Source organism: Acanthamoeba castellanii (genome assembly GCF_000313135.1).
Source record: "Acanthamoeba castellanii str. Neff unplaced genomic scaffold scf7180000084645, whole genome shotgun sequence".
NCBI lineage: Eukaryota > Discosea > Longamoebia > Acanthamoebidae > Acanthamoeba > Acanthamoeba castellanii.
The window spans coordinates 554,586-576,954 of NW_004457313.1; the positions used below are offsets into that span (position 1 = coordinate 554,586).

General features: G+C 58.1%; 7 protein-coding genes across 7 annotated transcripts; 5 read left to right on the forward strand and 2 right to left on the reverse strand.

Moving 5' to 3' along the window:
- Nucleotides 1-1,478: 1,478 nt before the first annotated feature.
- On the forward strand, nt 1,479-3,487 carry ACA1_093480 (helicase associated domain containing protein; the record flags this gene model as incomplete). Its single annotated transcript, XM_004334767.1, has 4 exons — nt 1,479-2,695; nt 2,814-2,923; nt 3,050-3,126; nt 3,218-3,487. 4 exons carry the CDS (start codon nt 1,479-1,481, stop codon nt 3,485-3,487), a joined length of 1,674 nt encoding a protein of 557 aa, XP_004334815.1.
- A 376-nt stretch (nt 3,488-3,863) lies between these two features.
- Nucleotides 3,864-5,510, forward strand: ACA1_093490 (GTPase activating protein; the record flags this gene model as incomplete). Its single annotated transcript, XM_004334768.1, has 7 exons — nt 3,864-3,886; nt 3,968-4,035; nt 4,109-4,155; nt 4,239-4,325; nt 4,422-4,538; nt 4,592-5,259; nt 5,351-5,510. The coding sequence occupies 7 exons, from the start codon at nt 3,864-3,866 to the stop codon at nt 5,508-5,510; spliced, it is 1,170 nt and encodes a 389-aa protein (XP_004334816.1).
- Nucleotides 5,511-5,766: 256 nt separating this feature from the next.
- ACA1_093500 (zinc finger domain containing protein) lies at nt 5,767-7,566 on the reverse strand (the record flags this gene model as incomplete). Its single annotated transcript, XM_004334769.1, has 2 exons — nt 5,767-6,541; nt 6,656-7,566. 2 exons carry the CDS (start codon nt 7,564-7,566, stop codon nt 5,767-5,769), a joined length of 1,686 nt encoding a protein of 561 aa, XP_004334817.1.
- A 147-nt stretch (nt 7,567-7,713) lies between these two features.
- Nucleotides 7,714-10,415, forward strand: ACA1_093510 (glycosyltransferase; the record flags this gene model as incomplete). Its single annotated transcript, XM_004334770.1, has 9 exons — nt 7,714-8,565; nt 8,717-8,794; nt 8,915-9,024; nt 9,137-9,245; nt 9,329-9,399; nt 9,585-9,651; nt 9,734-9,871; nt 10,008-10,162; nt 10,253-10,415. 9 exons carry the CDS (start codon nt 7,714-7,716, stop codon nt 10,413-10,415), a joined length of 1,743 nt encoding a protein of 580 aa, XP_004334818.1.
- Nucleotides 10,416-10,585: 170 nt separating this feature from the next.
- Nucleotides 10,586-12,759, reverse strand: ACA1_093520 (serine/threonine kinase; the record flags this gene model as incomplete). Its single annotated transcript, XM_004334771.1, has 9 exons — nt 10,586-10,888; nt 11,002-11,106; nt 11,203-11,291; nt 11,377-11,528; nt 11,634-11,765; nt 11,878-12,143; nt 12,249-12,347; nt 12,430-12,591; nt 12,649-12,759. 9 exons carry the CDS (start codon nt 12,757-12,759, stop codon nt 10,586-10,588), a joined length of 1,419 nt encoding a protein of 472 aa, XP_004334819.1.
- Nucleotides 12,760-13,276: 517 nt separating this feature from the next.
- ACA1_093530 (tRNA nucleotidyltransferase) lies at nt 13,277-15,896 on the forward strand (the record flags this gene model as incomplete). The annotated part of the gene is made up of 11 exons (XM_004334772.1): nt 13,277-13,549; nt 13,661-13,778; nt 13,880-14,013; nt 14,114-14,215; nt 14,290-14,518; nt 14,582-14,820; nt 14,915-14,992; nt 15,096-15,204; nt 15,301-15,417; nt 15,553-15,733; nt 15,812-15,896. 11 exons carry the CDS (start codon nt 13,277-13,279, stop codon nt 15,894-15,896), a joined length of 1,665 nt encoding a protein of 554 aa, XP_004334820.1.
- A 340-nt stretch (nt 15,897-16,236) lies between these two features.
- On the forward strand, nt 16,237-22,294 carry ACA1_093540 (uncharacterized protein; the record flags this gene model as incomplete). The annotated part of the gene is made up of 13 exons (XM_004334773.1): nt 16,237-16,719; nt 17,005-17,373; nt 17,444-17,859; nt 17,961-18,285; nt 18,414-18,620; nt 18,729-19,068; nt 19,157-19,518; nt 19,644-19,864; nt 19,948-20,638; nt 20,738-21,103; nt 21,187-21,495; nt 21,578-21,832; nt 21,929-22,294. 13 exons carry the CDS (start codon nt 16,237-16,239, stop codon nt 22,292-22,294), a joined length of 4,710 nt encoding a protein of 1,569 aa, XP_004334821.1.
- Between the last annotated feature and the right edge of the window lie 75 nt (nt 22,295-22,369).

Sequence of the window (22,369 nt, forward strand, 5' to 3'; positions counted from 1 at the left end):
GCCAGGCTTTTCTTTTTGGCTGCTCCGGCACTTGTTGTCTTCGTTCTCTTCCTGCGCGCTGTGTTCCCACTGGACAAGGTACCCTCATCCCTTCCAATCAATCTTTACCACTATTGTAGTGCGGCGGCAAGGATGTTTTATTACACGTGTTAGACAATGACCCAATTCTGATTATAAACTTTATTTACTGAGCCATCCATCAATCGATCGGTTGTTGTTATTCTCTGAATGACGATTCCACAAGATCTCTTTTCTAATCGCTCTTTTCCCGCTTGCACAGGTACCTATGCAAGATCGTAAATCGCTGGCCGATTGTGTTTGTGATGTTTTAGAAGCGAGCGCGAGCTTCAATAAACCAATTCAAATTATCTAGAGCGATTCATGCAATCGCTTGCCTGCGATTTCATCTGCCAGTGGATTGCGGAGCGGGAGAGGAGCGCCGCCCTCGTCGCTTCTCAGAGTGCGGTAGCGTTGATACCGCCGTAAGTCCCGATACCTGGCTGTCCAGCTTAGGCGACCACGTGAAGTTGCCTTGGCACCCACCACCACCCAACTCTCGCCAGCTCGGAACACCCAAGGGCTATCCCTCTCAACACCCACAACTTTTGTTCCTGAACTCTTGGCTCTTGACGGAGACCGGTTGAGCTGCGTGCTCCGACCCAACCGACGCACACAGCGCTCTCGGAACGGTGGGGGACAACAACCTGACTGCCAGGACCGGTTTGAGACTCCCAGGGCTTTCTCGGCACAACCCCGACGCCTATTTTTCGGTGTTCTGCGATCGGCGGTCGACAGTCCTGGGGGGCGACAAGTCTAGGTCGGTCTGGTCCGCACCCAAACCCCCAGACACACCAAAGCCCTGAAGCAGCAGCAGCAAGACGAAAGACAAGACCCAAGAAACTCCAATGCAGGCCGACGAGAAAGACGAAGGTACCCCCAGTGGCACGAAAAGAACTCAGCGGCTCTCCCAGCGAGCCCCTTGCGCTCGTGGTGCCGCCCCGAAAATATGCGAAAGGGCTAAGGGCCAAAGGGGGGAGGGGCGCGCTCTACTCAAGTGACGCAAAGTGACTTTCTCTCACTTCCCCCCCCCCCAACCAACAACCTGCAGCAGAAATTGCTCCCACCACGCACCCAGCCCCCACCGCCATTGCGTCGCAGCAGGAAGAGGTACCACCACCACTCCCCCCCCCCGCGAAGGAAGTCCTGGCCAGGACAAAGTTTTCCCGAGGCTTCGGCCCCAGGTGCCAGAAGCACGATCGCGCCACCAAACGTCTACAAATACCTGGCATATTTCCAATTATTTTGCCCGCATTCCTGGAATTATTCCCAAACGCTGGCTTGTTGCCCCAGCTGCGGCCTAAGAGTTGACGGTTGATCGGCCTATGGTGTAACAAAATAATAAAACATTGTTGGACTCACGCTCTATCTGTCCTGGCCACCAGGCGCGCCTGATGAAGAAGAAACCGTCCGACGAGCAGATGGATCACACGCCCAGTGCCGCCACCGCCAAACCGAAGCGGAAGCTGGTGACGGGGAGCGAGAACGCGGAAGACACGGAAGCGGCGCTGGTGGCTGAGCGGCGCAGCATCGACAAGGAGCGGGCGGCCATCGCCGCCGAGCGCGCGGCGATCGACAGGGAGCGGCAGCGGTTCGACCTCGGGTGGGAGATGATCGAGAAGGGCAAGGGCATCATCCGCCAGGAGCTCGACAAGCTCGTGGCCGAGCGCCAGGCCTGGGAGAAGGAGCGCGAGCGCGAGAAGCAGAGCCTGGCCAAGCGCAAGGCCGAGCTCGACGCCCAGGAGAGCGACAAGGCCGCGACCGCCGGTGGTGGCGGTGGTGCCGCGGCGGCCAACACTGCGCCGCCGCGCGGCGTGGAGCAGATCATCGAGGAGGAGATCCAGCGCGCGGCCCGCGACGAGATCGAGAAGATTCGCGGCGCGTGGGTGCTGTCGCTGGCCGACGCCGAGAAGGGCCGCATGGAGATCGAGCGGATCAAGGCCGAGTGGGAGAAGGAGCGCGACCGCCAGCTCAAGGAGCGCGAGGACATAGATCAGGAGCGCGGCCTGCTCGAGCGGCTCAAGGCCAACCTCATCCCCGCGCAGCAGGGGCTCATCGCCGCTGCGGCGGCTGCGGCTGCGGCCGCCGGGGGAGGCGGCAAGGGCGGCGGTCGCCAGCCCGAGTCGCTCCACGGGCTCCTCCCGCACGTGCCGCTCCCGCACTACCTCCAGCCGCAGCACATCCAGCCGTCGCCGCCGCCGCATAAGCAGCAGCACGCGTACCAGCCGCACTCGTCGTCATCGTCGTCTTCTTCTTCGTCGTCGCAGAGCCCTCACCACCAACAGAAGCAGCCGCAGCAGCAGCAGCACGCGGGTGGCCACCACCACCCACAGAAGCACTCGTTGCACTCGGGCCAGCCGCAGTCGCACCACTCGGGCGCGAGCCAGCAGCACCAACAGCCGAAGGGCGAGAGCGGCAGCAGGGATGAGCAGCACAGGCAAGGAGCGAAGAGGCGACGGAAGGAGGAGGACGAGCACCGCACGTCCTCATCGTCTTCATCTTCGTCGTCATCGGCCGCCCCAGACAGGGAAAAGGAGGAGGCGCGGTCGATGGACGATGACGACGACAACGAATACGGCACGGCCCATCCGCGGAAAGAGCGGCGAGTGTCCTCTTCCACGCAGGAGGGCGACTACGAGTACGTCCACACACGAACGATGGCTTGCTCCCCCCCGCCGCCGCGCACGTGAGGTCTCACATCTCTTCGTTCTTCTTTCTATCTCTCTCGCTTCGTTCTTTTTCCGCGCTTCACGCAGGTACTCTTCGGATTACGTTCGCTCAAGAACGAGGAGGACGTGGGAGGAGCGATACGAAGAGCTCAAGCAGTTCCAGCAGAAGCATGGCCACCTCTACATCCCCTACTCTGGTACCGCTCTCTCTCTCTCTCTCTCACACCACACACACCACACACACACCACACACACCACACACACACACACACACAAGAGAAAGACACGATGCGCATGACTCGGGTTTTGACTGACGCCTTCAGATAAAGGGAACATGAAGCAGCTCTACGAATGGGTCAGCACACAGCGCAAGAACCACCGCAAGAAGAGTCTGAAGAAGGTACGTGGCGGTGGCCCTGCCGTGTGCAACGTTGTGTGCGGTGTGTGCGGTGTGTGCGGTGGTCTGATAGCATAGTGGGGTGGCTGTATAGGATCGCTTCCTGCTGCTGGACGCGCTCGGGTTCCCGTGGACGGGCAAGCGCGAGCTGCTGGCGGCGGCCAAGCACACGTCGTCTCCGCCGCGGTCGGGCGCCAACTCGGTCGCGTCGCTGCTGTCGCCGGCGGCCGACGACGTTTCGCAGCCGTCGTCGTCCCTCCTCTCCTCGCTCGCGTCGCTGGCCCACGAGGAGCGAGGCCGGGCCAAGGTCCCGCACAGCGAAGACGAAGACGACGGCGGCGGCTCGTCCGATCGCGATGACTGAGCCACAACACATCACCAGCGTCCTCGCTACGAAGAAACAACATTAATGTACAATTTATAATAACTCAACAAGCGCACATTTATTATTCTTATTACTTATGTTGGGTTGGGAGAGCCAACAATGTGAGGTGGAGGGAGATGGACCAGGATCATCATGAACAATGGTCGGTGGTGAGTGGTCGCACAGCAAGTGTCGACACTTTGAGCAACCTTGAAGAAAGTTCACAGCACGGCAAGAAGGAAAAGACGACGGTAAAGCTTCGGTTGAGTTTGTCGGCTCCCCATCTTTCATCTATCTCAGTATCTCCCTTTCTTTCGACAGCTTTCTATCTTCTCCTTTCACGTTATATTCCAGCGACGGTGTCATGACCAACAAGATGGAAAAGCAGTTTGAGCAGAGGTTCGTGAATGCCACGTAGCGACATCTCGACGTAGAGTTAATCGAATTTAATCGATTTGTTTTTGCCTCCCATTCGAATAGGATCGCGATTCTGGCCGATCTTTTGAAGCAGCCCGAAAATAAGGAGTGCGCTGATTGCGGCGCCAAGGGTGCGTCGTCGATCCCTCTGCCCTACACACATTTTTTTAGAAATATATAATTTACATTCCTTTTTCCATGCAGGCCCCAAATGGGCTTCCTGGTCCATTGGCGTCTTCCTTTGCATCAACGTACGTTCGCAGAGTCTTCTCTTTGGCGCCCCAGCCCTCCCATTGCGCTCTCATCTTTATCGCCGGCGTTCCGTGGGAAACAGTGCGCCGGCATCCACCGAAGCCTCGGCACTCACATCAGCAAGGTCAAGAGCGCCACCCTCGACAAGTGGACAGATGAACAGATCGACGTACGTCTCTCGTATTTTTATTCAACTTTTATAAATAACGAACAAACAATTTGATTTACTGTTTTTCTTTTTTAAATATATATATCATATATGCAGAATATGCGCAACATGGGCAACGCCAGGGCCAAGCTCATCTACGAGGCCGCCCTCCCGGCCGGCTACCCGCGACCTCGCGAGGGCGCTCCCTCTCAGTACTACTCGCCATCCATCCGCGTGCTGTGTGTGCGGTGGTCGTGTGCGGCGTGTGCGGTGGTGTGTTCGATCAGAGGGATGAACCATCATTCGTTGACTCTCTCACGTGGACTCTGCGCAGCACGCTGGAGAGCTGGATCAGGGCCAAGTACGACAAGAAGCAGTTCATGGAGCGCGGCCGGACCGCCCACAAGGAGAAGCGCGAGGAGCCCTCCGCCTACCACCACCAGCAGCACAGGCAGCAGTCGACCGCCGGCGGCCACAGCCGCAGCAAGCCCGCCCCGCCCTCGCCCCGACAGTCGTCGTCCAGACATCAGCACCAGCAGCAGCAGCAGCCCCAGCAGCCGGCCAAGCCGCTCATCAGCATGGTCGACCCTACGCCCGTGCACCCCGTTCAGCAGCAGCAGCAGCAGCAGGGCGTCGACCTGTTCGGCCTCCTCGGCGGCGGCGGCCAGCCACAGCAGCAGCAGCAACAGCAGCAGCAGCAGCAGGCGGTGAGCGGCGGTGGTCATGATACGTCGTTCTTTGCGAGCCTCGATGGCGGCCATCAGCAGCAGCAGCAGCAGAAGACGCTCGACAAGAACTCGATTATGTCGCTCTACCACCAGCCGATCGCGCCCACGATGCAGATGGGCATGATGCAGGCCGCCGCCGCCGGCCAGCAGCAGCGCGCGCCCAACTACAACGTCCACCTCGTGCCCGCCACCAACATGTACATCGCACCCAACGGCATGCCGATGATGTACGTGTGCCCCCCCCCCGGTGTGTCGTGTCGTGTGCGGCGTGTGCGGTTATGCGTGTGTCGTGTCGCTGATGTGATTTCAAACACGCAGGGTGGGTCCGACTGGTCAGCTGGTGCCGGCGGCGATGGCGGGCGGGTACCCGGGCGTGCAGGGCTGGCCGATGCAGGGGCAGCAGGCCGTCGGCCATCAGCAGCAGCAGCCAGTGCAGATGGGCATGGCCGCCCCCTACGGCTACCCGCAGGGCTACTGATGATGATGGGAAGAAGAATCAAACGTGCAGGTTGAAACCACTTTACTGCTGGCGCGACGACAGGTCGAAGCAAGCTCAGAAGGAGGACATATTGTAGAGAAAACAGTTTTTGCTTTTATTTTTTGCCTCATTTGGTTCGTCTGTCAGCTCTCTTTTGTCGTCGCAGACGCAGGAAGCGATCTGGAACTCAACTCGCGAGGCAGATAACAATCAACACTTGTTGCGTGGGCCAAATGGACCGCGGTTGTGGACGGCGTCAGGCGGCGAGGCGGTAGTAGAGGGTGAGATCGCCCTTGCCGTCCCAGAAGCGCGACGCCACCGCATCGATTGTCAGCGCGTCCTCCAACGCCACATGCTCCGGCGCCGCTTCCACAACGGCCTTGTCGCTCATCTCCTGCTGCTCGCCGTTTGCCGTCAACGTCGTCATCGTTGCCGCCGCCGCGGCCACGGTCGGCAGGATGCTGATCGTGAAGCGCGTTTCCGGCTGCTTGCTCTGCTGCTGTTGCTGTGACGCGGTCGTGGCCGAATCGGCTCGGCTGGCGGTCGAGGCGCGCGGCGGGACGAGCAAATCGAACGAAGAGGGCGCGCTGAGCGGCAGCTGCGGTAACTTGGAGGCCAGGAAGTCGGCGATATGCGCCATCGTCACCTTGCGCGACGTGCGCAGGTAGGGCCGCTGGAGGGTCAGATTGCTGGGCGGCGGCGGCGGCGGCGTCGCGGCGGCAGCGCCAGCGCCAGCGAGCTCGTCATTGCCTCCTCCCCGAGTGTTGACGGCCGACAGCCGCTCGTCGTCGGGGTGAGGCAAAAGGAGGAAGCTGATGAGGGTGTTGACTCGGCTCAGGAACGAGGCCACGGCGGCCGATGATGATGATGATGAAGAAGAAGAAGATGAGGAGGAGGAAGATGATGAAACTCGCTTGTGCGGGATGTGGTAGTGCGTCAGCGGGATGCCCGAGGCGTCGAGCTCCAGGCTGATGGCCGCCATCTCCGGCTGCTTCGCGTCCTGTTGCTCCAGCCCGCCGTTCCTCTGCCGTCTGCTGAAGAGGATGACGTCTCACCATCAGCTCAGCCCCAGCACAAACAGCACACACACTCATGCACGACGATGACGACAAGCCAAGGTGAAGAGGAGGAAGACAACAACGTACGTGTCCTGCGATTTTGATCTCTTGGAGTTCTTGTTGGAGGCGCGAGTAGTAGCAGTAGTTGAAGAAGATGAAGAAGAGAGCCCAGACGAAGATGAAGAAGAAGCAGCAGTAGACTTCCTTTTGCGAGATGAGGAAGAGGAGGAAGGAGTGGTGGAGGGGGTCTCCATGGCCTCGAGCTGTTCCTTGTCGCGCTTGCCACGAGGACCGCGTGAAGCGGCCATCTGGCGCATGAGGCCCTTCTCGACGCTGTCGGTGAGCGATTTGCGATTCATTCGCTTGTTGATGTCGGCGATGAACTCCTGCTCCTGGGCCTCGTACTCGTCGAGGTTGGGGTAGACGGTGGCGATGAGGGCGTCGAAGTTGGGATCGGGTCGAAGATGGCGACGCGACGAGCAGTGGACGCGGCAGGTGGGACACTCCTTCTTGCCCCATCGTAGGCACTTGGAGATGCATTCGTCGCAGAATCGATGGAGGCACTCCATGACCGTCATCGTCTGGCGCATGATGCCCAGGCAGATGGGGCAGGTGAGCTCCACGTTGAGCATGCGCACTTGGAGCGTGGTGGTATGGTTGGGATCCTCTGGCGGCGCGATGGGTTCGCGGTAGGTTTCGTAGAGCGTCAATCCTTCTACACATTCCTCCTCTTCCTCCTCTTCCTCGCCTTCTTCAGCATTCCCGCGCAGCCCGCTCCCGCCCTGCCTCACCTTGCGCAGAACCTGCTCCTTGGTCATCGTGGGCGTCTTCTTGTTGATCAATTTGCTCAATTCGCGCGAGATGCCCAGCGAGCCTCGTCCGCCGCTCGAAGACGATGCATTGGCTGCCGTGCGTTCTAATTCCTGAAGCAGGGCCGACGAGGCCGACGCTCGATGGCCTCGCGCTCGCGAGTTTGGCGCTAGAAACGTTCCCTCCATCTTTCTTCTCGTTCCCGCTTGTTGTGATTTTGAAGGGAAGGGCACCACGTCAGCTATGTCGACCGCACGTCGTTACCGTCGACGTTATTTGATCGAACAAGGACAAGACGGTAGAGCGAAGGAACTCAAGAACGAGAATCGAAGGAGATGGCAAGGCCGCGAGGTGGTGGCCTCGTGGTGCTCTTGGCACTGATGGTGGTGTTTTTGGTGGGCTTTGCCCTCATCCTCCATTCCCGCCCCAGTGACCAGCAACCTCTGGTCATCCCCACCTACGAAGGCGACGACGATCGAGAGGACCTGCACCACGTCTCCAAAGAGCCCGCTTCCAAGCCCTCGCGAGCGCCAACATCTGATCGCGGACGGAATGAGCCAAATCGCGAAGATGAAAATCGTGGACCAGAGCGAGTAGTGGAAGTGAAAGTGGATCACAGCAGCCACAACCACGCCTCGGGGTGGGACGCGCGATTCAACTCGACCATCGGCTACCTGCAGCGCTACGTGGGCGGCGTGCGGGGCGGCAGCGAATGCGAGGATGACTACGGCATGTCATTCATCAGGCGGTGGCAGAGCTATGGCAAGGACTACTGCCTTCCCACATCCTCTTCCTCTTCCTCTTCCTCTTCCTCTTCCTCTTCGACTCCATCTTCCTCTACTTCATCTTCGCAATTGACAGAGAACGAAGATTTCCGATTAGACTCAAAGATTCGATGCCACTCGCTGGTCCCATCACATCAGACACCCGAGCCGCACAGTGTGTGCCTCGCCGAGAACGTCGTGGTGGACTTTAGCCGCCTCGGCGTGTCGCTGTGCGAAGGCAACGGCTGCCACTTCGACTTCTACGACGGCGAGAAGACCGTCTTCTTCAAGCCGGGCATCGTGCGCGGCAGCTGCCGCCAGGTGGTATCCGCCGATGACGGCTGGAACACCAGGAACCTCGTCAAGACCGTCGGCAACTGGCTCGTCCGCGGCTGGGAGAATCTCGACGACAAGCCCTCCGAGGTGTGTTGTCGTGTATCATCTGCGCGTGTCGTGTCGTGTCGTGTCGTGTCGTGTCGTGTCGTGTCGTGTCGTGTCGTGTCGTGTCGTGTCGTGTCGTGTCGTGTCGTGTCGTGTCGCGTGTGCTAATTCTGTGATATATGGGTGCTTTAAGGCCAAGAAGCTAGAGAGCGAGGTGTGCACGAAGGAGAACACCGTTGACCACTTTGTCTACCTTGTGTCACGCTACGACGTACGTCCTTCATTTGTCCGTGTTGTCGTGTGTCGCTTGTGTGTCGTGTGTGTCGTGTGTCGTGTTTTGTGATGCTTGTGCCATGGCGCAACACATGCTCACGACATTCCCTCTCGGCAGACGACAAATCTGTACCATACGACGGAGGATCTGGTGCACGCCTTCGCCGCTTTCTCTGTGCTCGAAGCGCCCATCGAGCGGTCGCAGGTGGTCATCGCTGACGGTCTCATGTACTCACACCGCCGGCCCACTTCCCTGACTTGACTCGGTGGCCCGCTTGCCGAGCCTAACACCCCTTATGCCTCCGTGTGTCGTGTGTCGTGTGTCGTGTGTGTTGCACAGTCCTGGGCCTTATGTGGAAGTGTGGAAGGAGCTGTACTCGCGCAACTACCCTGTTCTCACCGCCAACGACCTCCACAAGAGCGGCGAGACCAAGTGCTTCAGATACATGGTACGCCCCCCCCCATTGCCTCTGTTGCGGCGCCACACACGCAATCGCCGATCCCGCTCCGATCGGCTCACAGCCCGTCGCAGGCCGCCAATGTGTTCGGCGCGGTCTCTCCGCTGTGCAAGGGAGTAGGCGCCACCACGCCCTGCGCCAACAGGTAACGCAACATAGCACTGTGTGTTCAGTCTTCATCTTTGCTCACACGACACACACGACACACACGACACACACGACACACACGACACACACGACACACACGACACACACGACACACACGACACACACGACACACACGACACACACGACACACACGGCACACGGCACACGGCACACGGCACACAGCACGTTGCTTCGCGGATTCCGTGATTTCGTCATCTCGTCCTACAAGGTCAAATATCTGCTGCCCCCGGTACGTCGACGCACACGACGCCCCGATTGCGCACAACATTGCGTTCACACTCTTTCTTTTGCCAACCAACCAACCACAACAGGAGGACAAGCTCACGGTCACGATCGTCAAGCGCAAGAGCTACGCCCGAACGTCACAATCCTTCCAGCATGTGAGCAGGCAAATCAAGAACCACGACGACCTGGTCGCGATGACCCAAGCCACTTTCCCCACCGCCGAGGTATTCCCTTGTGCTGTGTCGCGTGTTGTGCGTGCCGTTTCGTGTGTGTCGTTTCGTGCGTGTCATGTCATGTGTGTCGTGTGTCGTGTGTGTCGTGTGTGTCGTGTGTGTCGTTTCTAAGCGTAGTCTTTCCCAGGTTCGATCGGTCGATTTTGCGTCGCTCACGTTCCGAGAACAGTTGAAGCTGATCCGCACGACGGACATCCTCGTGGGCGCGCACGGCGCTGCGCTCACCCACATGATGTACCTCCCGACCACTTCCGCCTCCATCGAATTTTGGATTGACGACCGGTACCCCGCATCCTCCTTCTTCTTCATTCTTCTACTTTCTTGAAAGCTGACTTAACGGTCATGATGGTGGTGGTGGTGTTGGGTGCCAAGGTATGGCAACTACCACTATGTAAATATGGGCAAGTGGTTGGCCATCCCGCACTTCTTGGAGCATCAGACCAACCCGCTCAACCTGGACGAGACACGAGATCACCTCCTCGAAGCGGCCGAGCACGTCGCCAAAAGCAAGAAACAACGGCTCTACGACCACTGAGCTCTCTCTACTCGAAGAACAACAATTAATGTTATTTTTATTTATTTATTTCATTACATTGTTATGTATGTTGTTATGTTGATATATATGTAAACCATGTATGGCGGGCCTGCTATGAACCAAATGACCCACTGGAACTGTACTAGGCATTCTCTCCTTCTACTTCTCCTTTAGTTCCTGTTGTGGGCCGCGGCGAGGGCGCCCTCGCTCACGTAGGTGAAGCCCTCGAGGTTGGGGTTGGTGGGCATGGGCGCCTCGGCCAGGGCGCCGGTCTGGGTCGGGGTGTTGATCGGCTGGTTCAGGAAGTCGGGGTCGATCATGCTGTCGGCCTCGAGGTCGCCCGCCACCGGGGGAATGTAGGGCGGGGGCACCTCCTTCTTGGCCAACTTGTCCCAGTCGATGTTGATGAAGTACGGGTGGGACTTGACCTTCTCCGGGTCCGCCATCCTCTTGACCGGGTCACGCTCCAGCAACTAACAACAATACAGCATATTTGTGATCAACATGTAGCACTATGCCCAAAGATATATATAAATAGATAAATATGAGCAAGATAAGGTCATATGTAGAACTAGTGAGTGCGTACTTGCTGGAGGAGGTTGATGGCGACTTCGTCGATCTTCTTGGGGTTGAGCTTCTCGGTCATGATCTTGTCGTACATGAGCTGCACGTCCTCGCAGTAGAACGGCGGCTGGTTTTTCACACACACACACACACACAACACACGACCAACGACTCAGACTCGATCGATTGTGTCATTAAATGATATTCTGCGCTGGTTGCGTACCAGACCGGTCATCATCTCGTAGATGAGGGTGCCGAAGCTCCACCAATCGATCTCCTTGCCGTACTTCACGCCGCGCAACACCTCGGGCGCTGTTGGTTCCGGACATACGAATGTAAATGAACCGCGACCACTCAGAGTTGAGAGATTACAAAAACGTGTGAGTGGCGCACGTACCCAAGTACTCGGGGGTGCCGCAGAAGGTGCTGGTTCGGGACTCCTTGCAGGCCAGGCCCTCCTTGGAGATGCCAAAGTCGGTCATGCAGATGTGGCCGTCGTTGGTCAGGAGCAGGTTCTCGGGCTTGAGGTCGCGGTAGATGATGCCCTCCCTATTTTTTGTTTTGTTTTTTAAATTATGAGAATGAGTATGCAGCTCAGCATATATAGACCGATCTGAATGTAAGAAAACAATATATGAAACAATAGAGACGTACTTGTGGAGGTACTCGAGACCGAGCACGATTTCGGCGGCGTAGAACTTGACCCGCTCGTCGTTGAACTTCTTGTCCTTCTGGAGGTGGTGGAACAGCTCGCCACCGTTGATGTAGTCCATCACGAAGTACAGCCTTTTCACAGAACGCACCGCAATTGAGGTCAGCCATCGACACACGCACGACACACATCACACGACACGACACGCACGACACACACCACACGCAACACACACAGTAGACGCACCTGTCGGCGGTCTGGAAGGCAAAGTGGAGCTGCACGAGGAAGGGCGAGCGGAGCTTGACGAGGATGGACCGCTCGTTCTTGGTGTGCTCGAGCTCGTTCTTGTCGAGAATGACCTTCTTGTTCAGCACCTTCATGGCGTACACCTTGTTGGAGCTCCTGTGCTTCACCTTCAGCACCTTGCCGTAGGAGCCGCGGCCGATGACCGAGATCAGGTCAAAGTCGTTCACCTTCACCTTGCTGGGGTCCAGCTCAGCGGCCGGGGCGGCCTGCCACATAGATAATAACAATAACAAGTCATATAAGTGAAATGTCATGTTATCACAAACAGAGAGTTACGTGGCTGCGGAACCGGTTGAGATCTGAAGACGGACCTCAACTGCGGCTTCGACCACCTGAGGCTCAGCCTCGGCCGGCTTGGCAGAGTTGTTGTGGCCAGAAGCGGCAAGCAGGGCGTCAAGCCAATCCTTCATCTTTTGTTGTTGTTTTGAGTTTGGGTTAGTACGATTGTTGGGTGGGGGGGGAGTTGAGAAATCGAAAGGACGTGTCATGTACTTGTTCTTTGCTGTCGGCGGCCAAGTGGTAGTTCCTGTGCGGAGTCTGGACCTCGAAGCAGAAGGCGATCTTCTTCTTGAGGATGATGGGCTTGACGGAGCCCACGTCCTTGAGCTGCACCTGGCCCTTCAGCTCGCCATTCTGTTTTGTTGATGATGTCCCCTTTAGAAAAAAAAAAGTAGAGGATGAAGAAGATGGTGAAGAAGAAGACATATATACCCTCTTGGTGTAGTAGTACAGGGTGTTGTCGTCCTTGAGAACGCACCACCTCCGCTTCCACGTCTTGATGGAACCTCCCTCCTTCGTGAGAAAGCCTTCAAGGATGCTCATGCTGGGTAAATCGGTGTGTTGGTGTAGGGAATGTTATACGCTCTTGACACCGTTTTGTCTGCTGTTGGCAAGCCACGGTTCGTGTGAAGTTAACCGTCAACAGTGGACTAAAAAGGTATCCCTTCTCCAATTGGGCACCCGATTGGCGCCAAGAAGCTGCAAAAATGGTAATAAGAAATTAAAGGAAAATAAAACAAAAAGAACAATAAGGGGTGTGCAAATAAAAGATCATTACGTGTGCACCCTCCATCACGCCAACCTTGGCTGGCGGCACTTTAGGTGATAGTAGCGCAGAAGTGCTGGCCGGCCATGAGCTTGCTGATGTCAGCTACTCAGGGCCATTGATGCTGAGCAGATGAGAATAAAAGAAAATTAACAGATAAAATAAGGGGAAAAGCAACACATGGCTGAGGAACCACTGCCCAGCCCGAAGAAATTGAAGACCACATCTGAGGAGACAAGGCTGCAACCTGCACAGCGCGGACTCGATCTTGTCGTTGCAGAAAAGAAAACGGAGATGCTGGGACAGGATGAGGACCGAAGCAGCGAAAATCTTGTAGACGAAGAGGAGGCGCAGATTGCCAAGCGAAGGCGGGTGCTGCTACGCAACTTGGCCCTGCTGCGCCCCGCTTCATCGGCAGCTACACCCGAGGGGGTGTCCTACGATGCCAGCCAGGCAGTCGAGCTGTCCGACAAGGAGCGGGAGGTGTTCACCTTCCTGCTCGCCGTCAACGAATCCTTCGGTCTCAAGTCCACCCTTCGCGTAGCTGGTGGCTGGGTGCGCGACAAGGTACTCTCTTCTCAATGAGCAAAGCAAATCAGTCTTTCAATGACACAATCCTCTTTTTTCCATTTTATTCATTTCACTCGCTACGTGCGATCGATGATCTGCACGGCGCAGTTGCGCGGAGAGCCGAGCTATGACATCGACATTGCGCTGGACAACATGATGGGCAAGGTGTTCGCCGAACGGGTGAACGAGTACCTCGCCATGAAGGGATACGAGACGCACAACATTGGTACGTGGTATACCTCGACTCTTCCCTACCCCACTCCAGGAGACCAGCTCACGCATTTCGTGTGCCGTGTGCCGTGTGCCGTGTGTGTATCGTCGAATCAGGCGTCATCCAGTCCAACCCCGAACAGTCCAAGCACCTGGAAACGGCGACCATGCGCGTGTTTGACGTGTGGCTCGACTTTGTCAACCTCCGAGAGGAGAGCTACTCTGAGCACTCCCGCATTCCTTCCGAGATGGTGCCCATCCTCTTTTCGTCGTCGTTTGTTGGCTGGCTGGTGGGTTGGTTGGTTGGTGGTGTCGATACTCACGACAGGTCGCGTTTTTAACCGGCCATAGACCATCGGCACGCCCACGGACGACGCCTACCGAAGGGACCTCACCATCAACTCCCTTTTCTACAACATCAACGAAAACACCGTCGAGGATTGGACCAAGAGCGTACGCCTCTCGCTTTGCTGTGTGTGTTGTGTGTGTGTGTGTGTTCGGGGAGATGACAATGCGGGTGCTTGCAGGGGTTGACGGATCTGGCCGATGGGATCATTCGAACGCCGCTGCCCGCGGAGACGACCTTCATGGACGACCCGCTGCGGATCCTGCGCGCCATTCGGTTCGCGTCTCGCCTGGAGTTTGCGCTCCATGCGGATATCATCGCGGCCGCTGCCCAGCCCCGCGTGCGCGTCGCGCTGGGCAGCAAGATCAGCCGTGAACGCATCGGCAAGGAGGTCGAGGGCATGCTCTCCGGTACACACACACACCCTACACACACACACACGACACGCGCGCTCACGCCGTCATGCCGTGTAGGTCCGCACCCGGAGCTCGCGTTCTACTACATTCACCACCTGGGCCTGTACGACGTCGTGTGGGCGCTGCCGCCTCCGCCCAAGGGGGCCACGGAGCCGACCGACCACGTGTTGGTACCAGACTACCGCGAGAGGGCCGTCAATAACGTGCGACAGATGAAGAGGCTCCTGTGCCACGAGTGCCCCATCATGCACGACAAGGTGGCCCGAAGGCGCCTCTTCCTCGCCGCCTCCCTCAAGGTACCGTCCCCCGTCAGGCGTGTGTGTGTGTGTGTGTGTCGTGTGTGTCGCATGTGAGTAGGGCTGAAACGAGGAATCTGTCTTCCATGGCCAGGTCTACAGCGGTGTCCTGTACATGGAAAAGAAGCGCGCGTTCCCGGTGACCCACTACATCATCAAGGAGTCCCTGCGGGTACGCCAATACTGTTGGAAAATGAATTATTGTTATTATTCTGGTCATTATTATTATAAGAAAGCTATTTGTCATTTTGCTCATTTCCGTTGCGCGGGTTTAGTGGAAGGTGAAGGACATGGACGAGGTGTTGCTCCTCCACAACGGCATCGAGGAATTCCACATCCTGATCAACAAAACCTACGGCTGCGCTGTCGATCGCAAGGACGCTGGTAAGAGAGAGCACCTTCACGCGTGCGTGCGTGCGTGCGTGCGTGTGCGTGTGCGTCGTGCTTTGACACTGGGCTGAATGCTGTGCGTCGGGCCAGGGCTCTTGATGCGACGTTTGGGTGCGCTGTGGAAGGAGTGCCTGTACCTGGCGGTCATCAACGACCTCCCGCCCTTCACCACAACACCCACCGCGCGCGACCAGTCCGACAATATACGTACTGGCCCGCCCAACCCCACGCCTATCAAACCACGGTCTTGTCCTTGCTCACGCACCACCACCTCGCTCGCACCACCGCACATTCACGCCGCACGCACACGCACATTCACCACCGCACACGCACACGCGACAGTTCCGTTGGAAGACGAGAGTGTGAAGCTGACGTTGGCCAAGTTGCACGAGTTCTGCCACAAGGTGGAGAAGGAGCTGCACTTGGACGGGGTGTGGGACCTCAAGCCGCTCATTAACGGACAGGAGCTGATGCAACTGCTGGGCCTCCCGCCCGGACCCGCCATTCGCCAACACCTCGAACGGTACTGTAATCCTCTTTTCCCCTCCCCCATGACAAGCGCATGATCTCTCATTGGTGCCACCCACGCAACGCAACACAGGGAGATGGCCTGGCAGTTGTCACACCCCGACGGCACCCTGGAGGAGTGCGCCGCGTTCTTGCGACAAGCACACAACGCCACCTAGAGACCACGAATGCCATCAACACACCGACGGGAAAGGTGGTCTCAACATTTTCTGGTTTCTTCGAACAATTTCAGATCATTTCCTGGAAACGTAAATTCTTCTCGAAGGGAAATTTGGTGTCGACTGAATTCCAGGAACGACGGTCAGCGTTGCAATTATAAAGGCAAAAATAGGAAGCGGTGTTTAGGCACTTCACGAACTAGGAGACCACCAGCGACCGACTACGCGCAAAGGAGAGTCGCTTGCCCGGTTTTTCCTTCACCACCAACCACACCTCGCACCTCATCTCAACTCTTCGAGCAGCGTCCGTCGCCTGAAGGAAAAGGAAAAGATTTAGAAGATGAGCTCTTCTACGTCGGCAGCTGCTGGAGGTGGAGACCTCATTCACGACGAGGGCGTTAATCACGCGCTCCAGTTCCATTTCGATCACACGCAGGACGTCGAGCAGCTGCTCGAGGTGGCGCGCAAGCTCCTGGCGAGCAAGAACTTCGAGGCCGTTCACGCCTTTGCCGCGCAGGCCCACGAGAAGCTCCAGATCCTCGAGAATGCGCGCCGTACGCGCGATTTGAGAATGAAGGACCTTACTGAGGCCCTCACGACCAAGGCCTTCGACAAGAAGCTCACCCTCGAGCGGGACCTCTACCAGATGCTGCCGGCCTACGTCAAGCGGACCGAGCAGGCCCATCAGCAGCTCGTCCTCTCCATCTCGCAGGTGGCGCTCTCGGCCGCGCTCACCAAGCGCTCCGACGCCAAGGCCCTCCAGGTCGTCGATCGCAAGGTCGGCATCATCGATCTCGAAACCCTCGACGACGAAGTCCTCACCGTACGTCACCACATTTGTAGGGTTTTTTTCTATTTTTTTCTATTTTTTTCTATTTTTTTCTATTTTTTTCTTTCAACACAGTGGTTATTATTATTGTTATTTTTGTTATTATTATTTCGCAGACCAGGCGCCAGGCCAAAAAGAGACAAATTAAGAGATATTTATATCCATAAGCGCGGTCCAGGCAACTGGTCTGGTTTTGGGTGTGTTGTTACAATTGCAGTTGCGCGCGAACTTCATTTCCGGCGTCGCGGCTAACGACGATGGTTGCTGTCGATGGTTTAGGTGGTGCGTCGCTGCCTGAACTACGTCAGGGCACCGGCGGGCGTGGTGACGCTCCTGCAGCAGCTGTCGGCCGAGGGTCTGCCCGAGCTGGTGGTGGAGCTCGGGCCGACGTGCCTGGAGAGCATCGAGAAGTTGCGCACCGAGTACCAGCAGCGCAGCACGCTCATGCACGAGCTGGCCGTGCTCGAGCAGGAGAAGGAGCGGCTCAAGCCCATCAAGAAGCACATGCCCGACACCCAGTGGAACCGGTACAAGCAGCTGCGCCTGGCCAAGGCCGAGATCGCGCGCAATCCGGTGCCCTCCTACGACCCGCAGAGCTTCCAGGGCTACGACCAGCTCACCTTCCAGCTCATCAGCGCCATCCTTCAGGTATGCCAACTATGCGCATTGTCAACTATGCGCATTCCCTAACATGTTTGCCGCCAACCCCACACACCAGTCGCTGTTTGACGCTCGGGACGCGCTGGGCAAGAACCTGGAGAACCGGAACTGGAAGCCGACGAAGAAGGAGGACCGCCAGCGTACGCTGCGCTACTCGCAGTGGATCGAGCAGGCCATGGGCTGGGCGTTCGGCCCGAACCGCATCGAGGACCCCAACCAGATGATCCAGCTCGCCGAGCTGCTCAACAGCCGCAAGCAGTACTCGGCCGTGCTCGACGTGGCGGTCAAGGTGAGGCACCGCATCAAGCAGCTCGAGACCTTCAAGAAGGAGTGGGCCGCCCAGTCGGTCGTCCTCCAGGCCCTCACCCAGGAGCGCGAGCAGCTCTACAAGCAGTGGAAGCTGCCCGAAGCCGACAAGTGGCATCAGCTGTGGCAGCTTGAGCACCAGAAGCTCATCTACAACTCCTACCCTGGGTACTCGTCACGTCACGACACGACACGACACGACATAAATACCAAACATATTTCTCTGACATTCTTTATGTAATGCTGTTATTATTACGTGGTGTGTGCAGTTATTACTGGACTTCGTTCGACTATCTGTACCTCAACATCTCCAAGCTGATGTTGACGGCGGTGATCGACATGAAGCAGCAGAACAAGGAAACGGAGATGAGCGAGGACACCAGCCGCAAGGTGCAGGCCATCATGGACGAGGTCGACGACCCGCAGCAGCTGTGCGAGCTCGCGCGCCACATCGAGAAGCGCGACGAGAGCGAGATCGTCATCCGCCTGGGCGAGAAGTGCCAGCGCAACATCAAGGAGGTCGAGGACCTGCGCCTCATCCGTGCGCCGCTCACCCGCGAGCTCCTCGAGCTCGAAACCGAGCAGCAGAAGCTGGTAACAACCACCCTCTCTCTTTCTCTCTCTCTCTCTCGTACAGTCAGCGGTGATTACGAACACAACTAACAACACAACGACACGACACGCATGACACGCATGACACACGACACGCACACTCACTGTAGGCCAAGGACAAGAAGCACTTGCCGCCGTCGCAGCAGGCGAGGCTGAAGGAGCTGCAGGAGCAGATCGCGCAGCTGCCGGCGTGGCCCGTGTACGGCAACGTGCTCGACCCGCACCAGTACGACAACCTCAGCCTCGACGTCGTGCGCGTCATGACCTCGGCCATCCTCGACACCAAGAGCGCCCTCGAGAAGCGCATCGCCGAGATGGTACGCCCCATCCCACCCCCCTTGCGGAGTGCGTGGTATCTTGGTTGGTGTCCACACCAAAAACTTACAAAACGAAACCGAAAACGAAAACGAAACAAAAAATTACAGTTTAGGAAGCAGGACCCGAAGACGATCGATAGGAAGAAGATCGAGCGCGACAGGCAGGACATCAAGAACCGCATCAACACGATGGTGCAGCTGTGCCTGCAGAAGTTCGACAACCCGTCGTACCTGCTCAAGTTCGCCAAGGACATGCGCAAGCGCAAGGAGGCCGAGGTCGTGCTCCAGATCGTCGACAAGGCCATCGCGCGCATCAACGACATCGATGAGGAGCGCCAGCGCCGCTACCCGCTCGTCAAGCTCATCGCCGACATCCGCGAGGAGGAGAAGAAGCTCTTTGCCGCATCCAAGAAGAAGCTCGACGACGAGAAGCTCAAGCAGCTCCAGGGTACAGTACAACTACTACTACTACTCAACAGCCTTATCTTTCCTATTGTCGCTCACGCCAGCGAACACGACACACACACACACAACAGACGCGGAGGATCAGCTCGCGGCGCTGCCGACGTGGCCTCACTTTGCGCAGGTGCACAACTACCACCAGTACGACCGGGACAGGTCGAGGGTGATCCAGACGGCGTTCAAGGCCGTCATCGAGGCCAAGGAGGCGCTCGAGCAGCAGATCGCCACCGAGCGCTTCAACAAGTCGGCCTCGATGATGGCGATCGAGGGTCTCGACGAGGGCGGCGACCATTCGATCGAGAAGAAGTTTGGCGAACAGAAGCTGAAGGTGCAGAGCTGGGTCGACCACGCCGTCAAGCTCGCCCTCACCAACGTGCGCGACCCCGAGCACCTCGTCAAGCTCGTCAAGCTCGCCAAGCGCAAGAAGGAGATCAAGGTACAGTACATTTCACTTCTTGCGTGTGTTGTGTGTCGCGTTGCATGCGTGCGTGTGCGGTGTGTGCGGTGTGTGCGGTGTGTGTGTCGTGCTCACGTGGTGCTGCACTTGTTTACGTTACACAGATCGCGCAAGAGGTGGCGAAGAACTGCTACAACCGCATCGCCGGGCTGGAGCAGATGCGCGAGCACAAGGACGCCGTCGCGGAGCACATCGCGCTGCTGCAGGAGGAGCGCACCGAGCTCGTGGCCAAGAAGAAGACCCTCGACGCCCCGCAGGCCAAGAACCTCACCGAGCTCGAGGCCCAGCTCGCCGCCGTGCAGCCCCTCCCCCAGTTCCTCTCGACGTACGCGCTGACCCACTTTTTATTTCATGAATTTGTTTCATTGACGTTTCGTTTTTTCGTTTGGTAAAATCAAACAACAACAGTGCGGACGAGCACGATGACATGAGCAACCGCGTGACCACTCTTTTGCTCGACGCCACCCTCGAGAAGGCGGCCGAGCTCGATGCCAAGAAGAGAGGCGAGGAGGTGACGTTCGAGCAGATCGACGCCTTCGAGACCGAGAAGCAGGAGCTGCTCGAGACCACCATGACCCTGGCCAAGAACTACACCCGCAACCCCCAGACCATGGTCAAGTTCCTCCGCCGCCTCCGCGACAGCAAGCAGTTCGACTTTGCGGTGCAGATGGGCGACCAGTGCCGTCTGCGCCTGTTCGAGCTGGCCCAGTACCGTCTGGAGACGCAGCAGCAGGAGAAGCAGCGCGACAAGCTCCTCGCGCTCAAGGAAGTGACCGACCGCCAGCGCAAGTCGCTCCCCATCGAACAGACCGACGCGTTGCGCGAGGTGCTGCTGGTGCTGCGGATCAAGGCCCAGCAGCCGTCCTACTTTGGCACGTCGATCGACTACCACGCGCTCAACCACAACCTCACCGTGGAGATGGTCGAGACGGTGCTCCAGAAGCGCAAGCACTGGGAGGACTCGATCGCCATGAACGACGACCTGTCGGCCGACGACATCGAGGTCCAGCGCAAGTACCTCACCGAGCTGCTGGCCAACGTCGTCAAGAACTGCCTCCTCAACATCCGCGACATTCCCACCCTCATCCGCCTCGCCACCGTACGTTCCATTATTTCCGGCATTTTTTTTACTTCATTCCTTTCATTCCAGAACTGAACTTATTGATGGAATGTGTGGAATATATGTGTGCGCGCGCAGGATTTGAAGGGCAAGCTGCAGTACGATCTGGTGGTGGCGGTGGGTCTGCACTGCGAGGAGATCATCGCCGATATCAAGCAGGAGATCGAGCACCAGGAGCAGCTGCGGGCGCACCACAAGGAGCTCGAGCAGCAGATCCTCCTCTTCTCCATCGCCTCGGCCGACACCAAGCCCAAGGAGAAGCGCGAGGTCATCGAGCAGCGCCTGCAGGAGTCCAAGGCCCGCATCGACGCGCTGGCGCCGATCGAAGTGGACAACACCACTCTCGACGCCTACACGCTTCAGATCACCGACCTCATCATGGACGCCGCCAAGATCGAAGGCCTCGACGACGTTCTTCGCGACCAGGCCATCCTCGCCTTCAAGGTACACTACACGCGCGTGCGGTGAGTTTGTGCGGTGAGTGTGTGCGGTGAGTCTCATCGCTCGTGTTGTATCGGTGCGCGCAGACGGACGTCAAGACGGAGCGGTGGGACCAGGTGCGCGACTTGTGCAGCGAGGAGGAGTGGGCCTCGATCAAGCAGGACCTGGTGATCTACGTGCTCAAGCAGGAGGCCAGCAACGTGCGGGCCAAGATCGAGCTGCTCATGAAGGACGGCCTCTACGCGCAGTGCATCACCATCTTCCCGTCGCCGTCGGGCGAGGCCGGCGAGATGGAGCTCCTCGAGCAGCTGTGGAAGGAGCTCGAGCGCAACCAGCCCACCGCCCTCGACCAGCTTCTCGGCACCGTCTCCCGCTACATGAAGCGCTACTACCAGGTAACCCCCAACGCGTGCGAGTTTCGCCGTGTGCGTGTGCGGTTGCTCATGTGTCGTGTGTGTCGTGTGTCGTGTCACACAGGAGTTCCGTCATGAGGAGGTGGACGGGCTGCTCGACCGGGTGCAGCTGCACTTCCCGGCGGTGATGTCGACGCTGCTCGCGGCGGCGACGGACATGATGCTGCTCAACATCCTGCCCTCGCAGTACAACCAGTTCGTGGCGTGCCTCAAGAGCTTCAAGCGCCGCCTCAACGGCGTGCTCAACCGGCCCCAGGACTGGGACGAGTTCTTCACCAACTTCAAGAAGAAGCACCGCGGCAAGAAGAGGCTCATCCAGGTACCCCCCACCACCACCACCACCACGCGTGTGTGTGTGTCGTGTGTCGTGTCGGACGGTGACTGACGACTGCGTGTTGCGTGTGTGCGCACACAGATGGCTTCGTTGATTGGCGACAGCAGCTGGGACATCGGCGCTCTGATGGCCAACCGTAAGCTCAAGCGCGAGAAGCCGGAGCCGCCGTCGGACGACTTTGGCGCGAGCCCTTCGTCGTCGTCGTCGAAGGCCAAGGCCCCGAAGGCGGCCGCCAAGAAGCCTGTTCTCGCCCCGCGGCCCAAGTCCACGCGCGCGGCCAAGAAGCGGAAGCTCGCCGACGACGAGGTCGACACGTCGGCGCTGGTGGGCCTCGAGGAGGAGCGCGACGAGGCCGAGGAGGAGCGGGAGGCGCTCGGCATGGAGGAGGGCGAATCCGAGTACCAGGAGGAACCCGCTGCTGCGGCTGAGGACGAAGAGGACTACTAAAGCCCAGTTCTGGGCGGGGCGAAGAGGTGGAAAATCTTTCCAGGATCTTGAGCCCTTGAGATGTGTATTTACAAA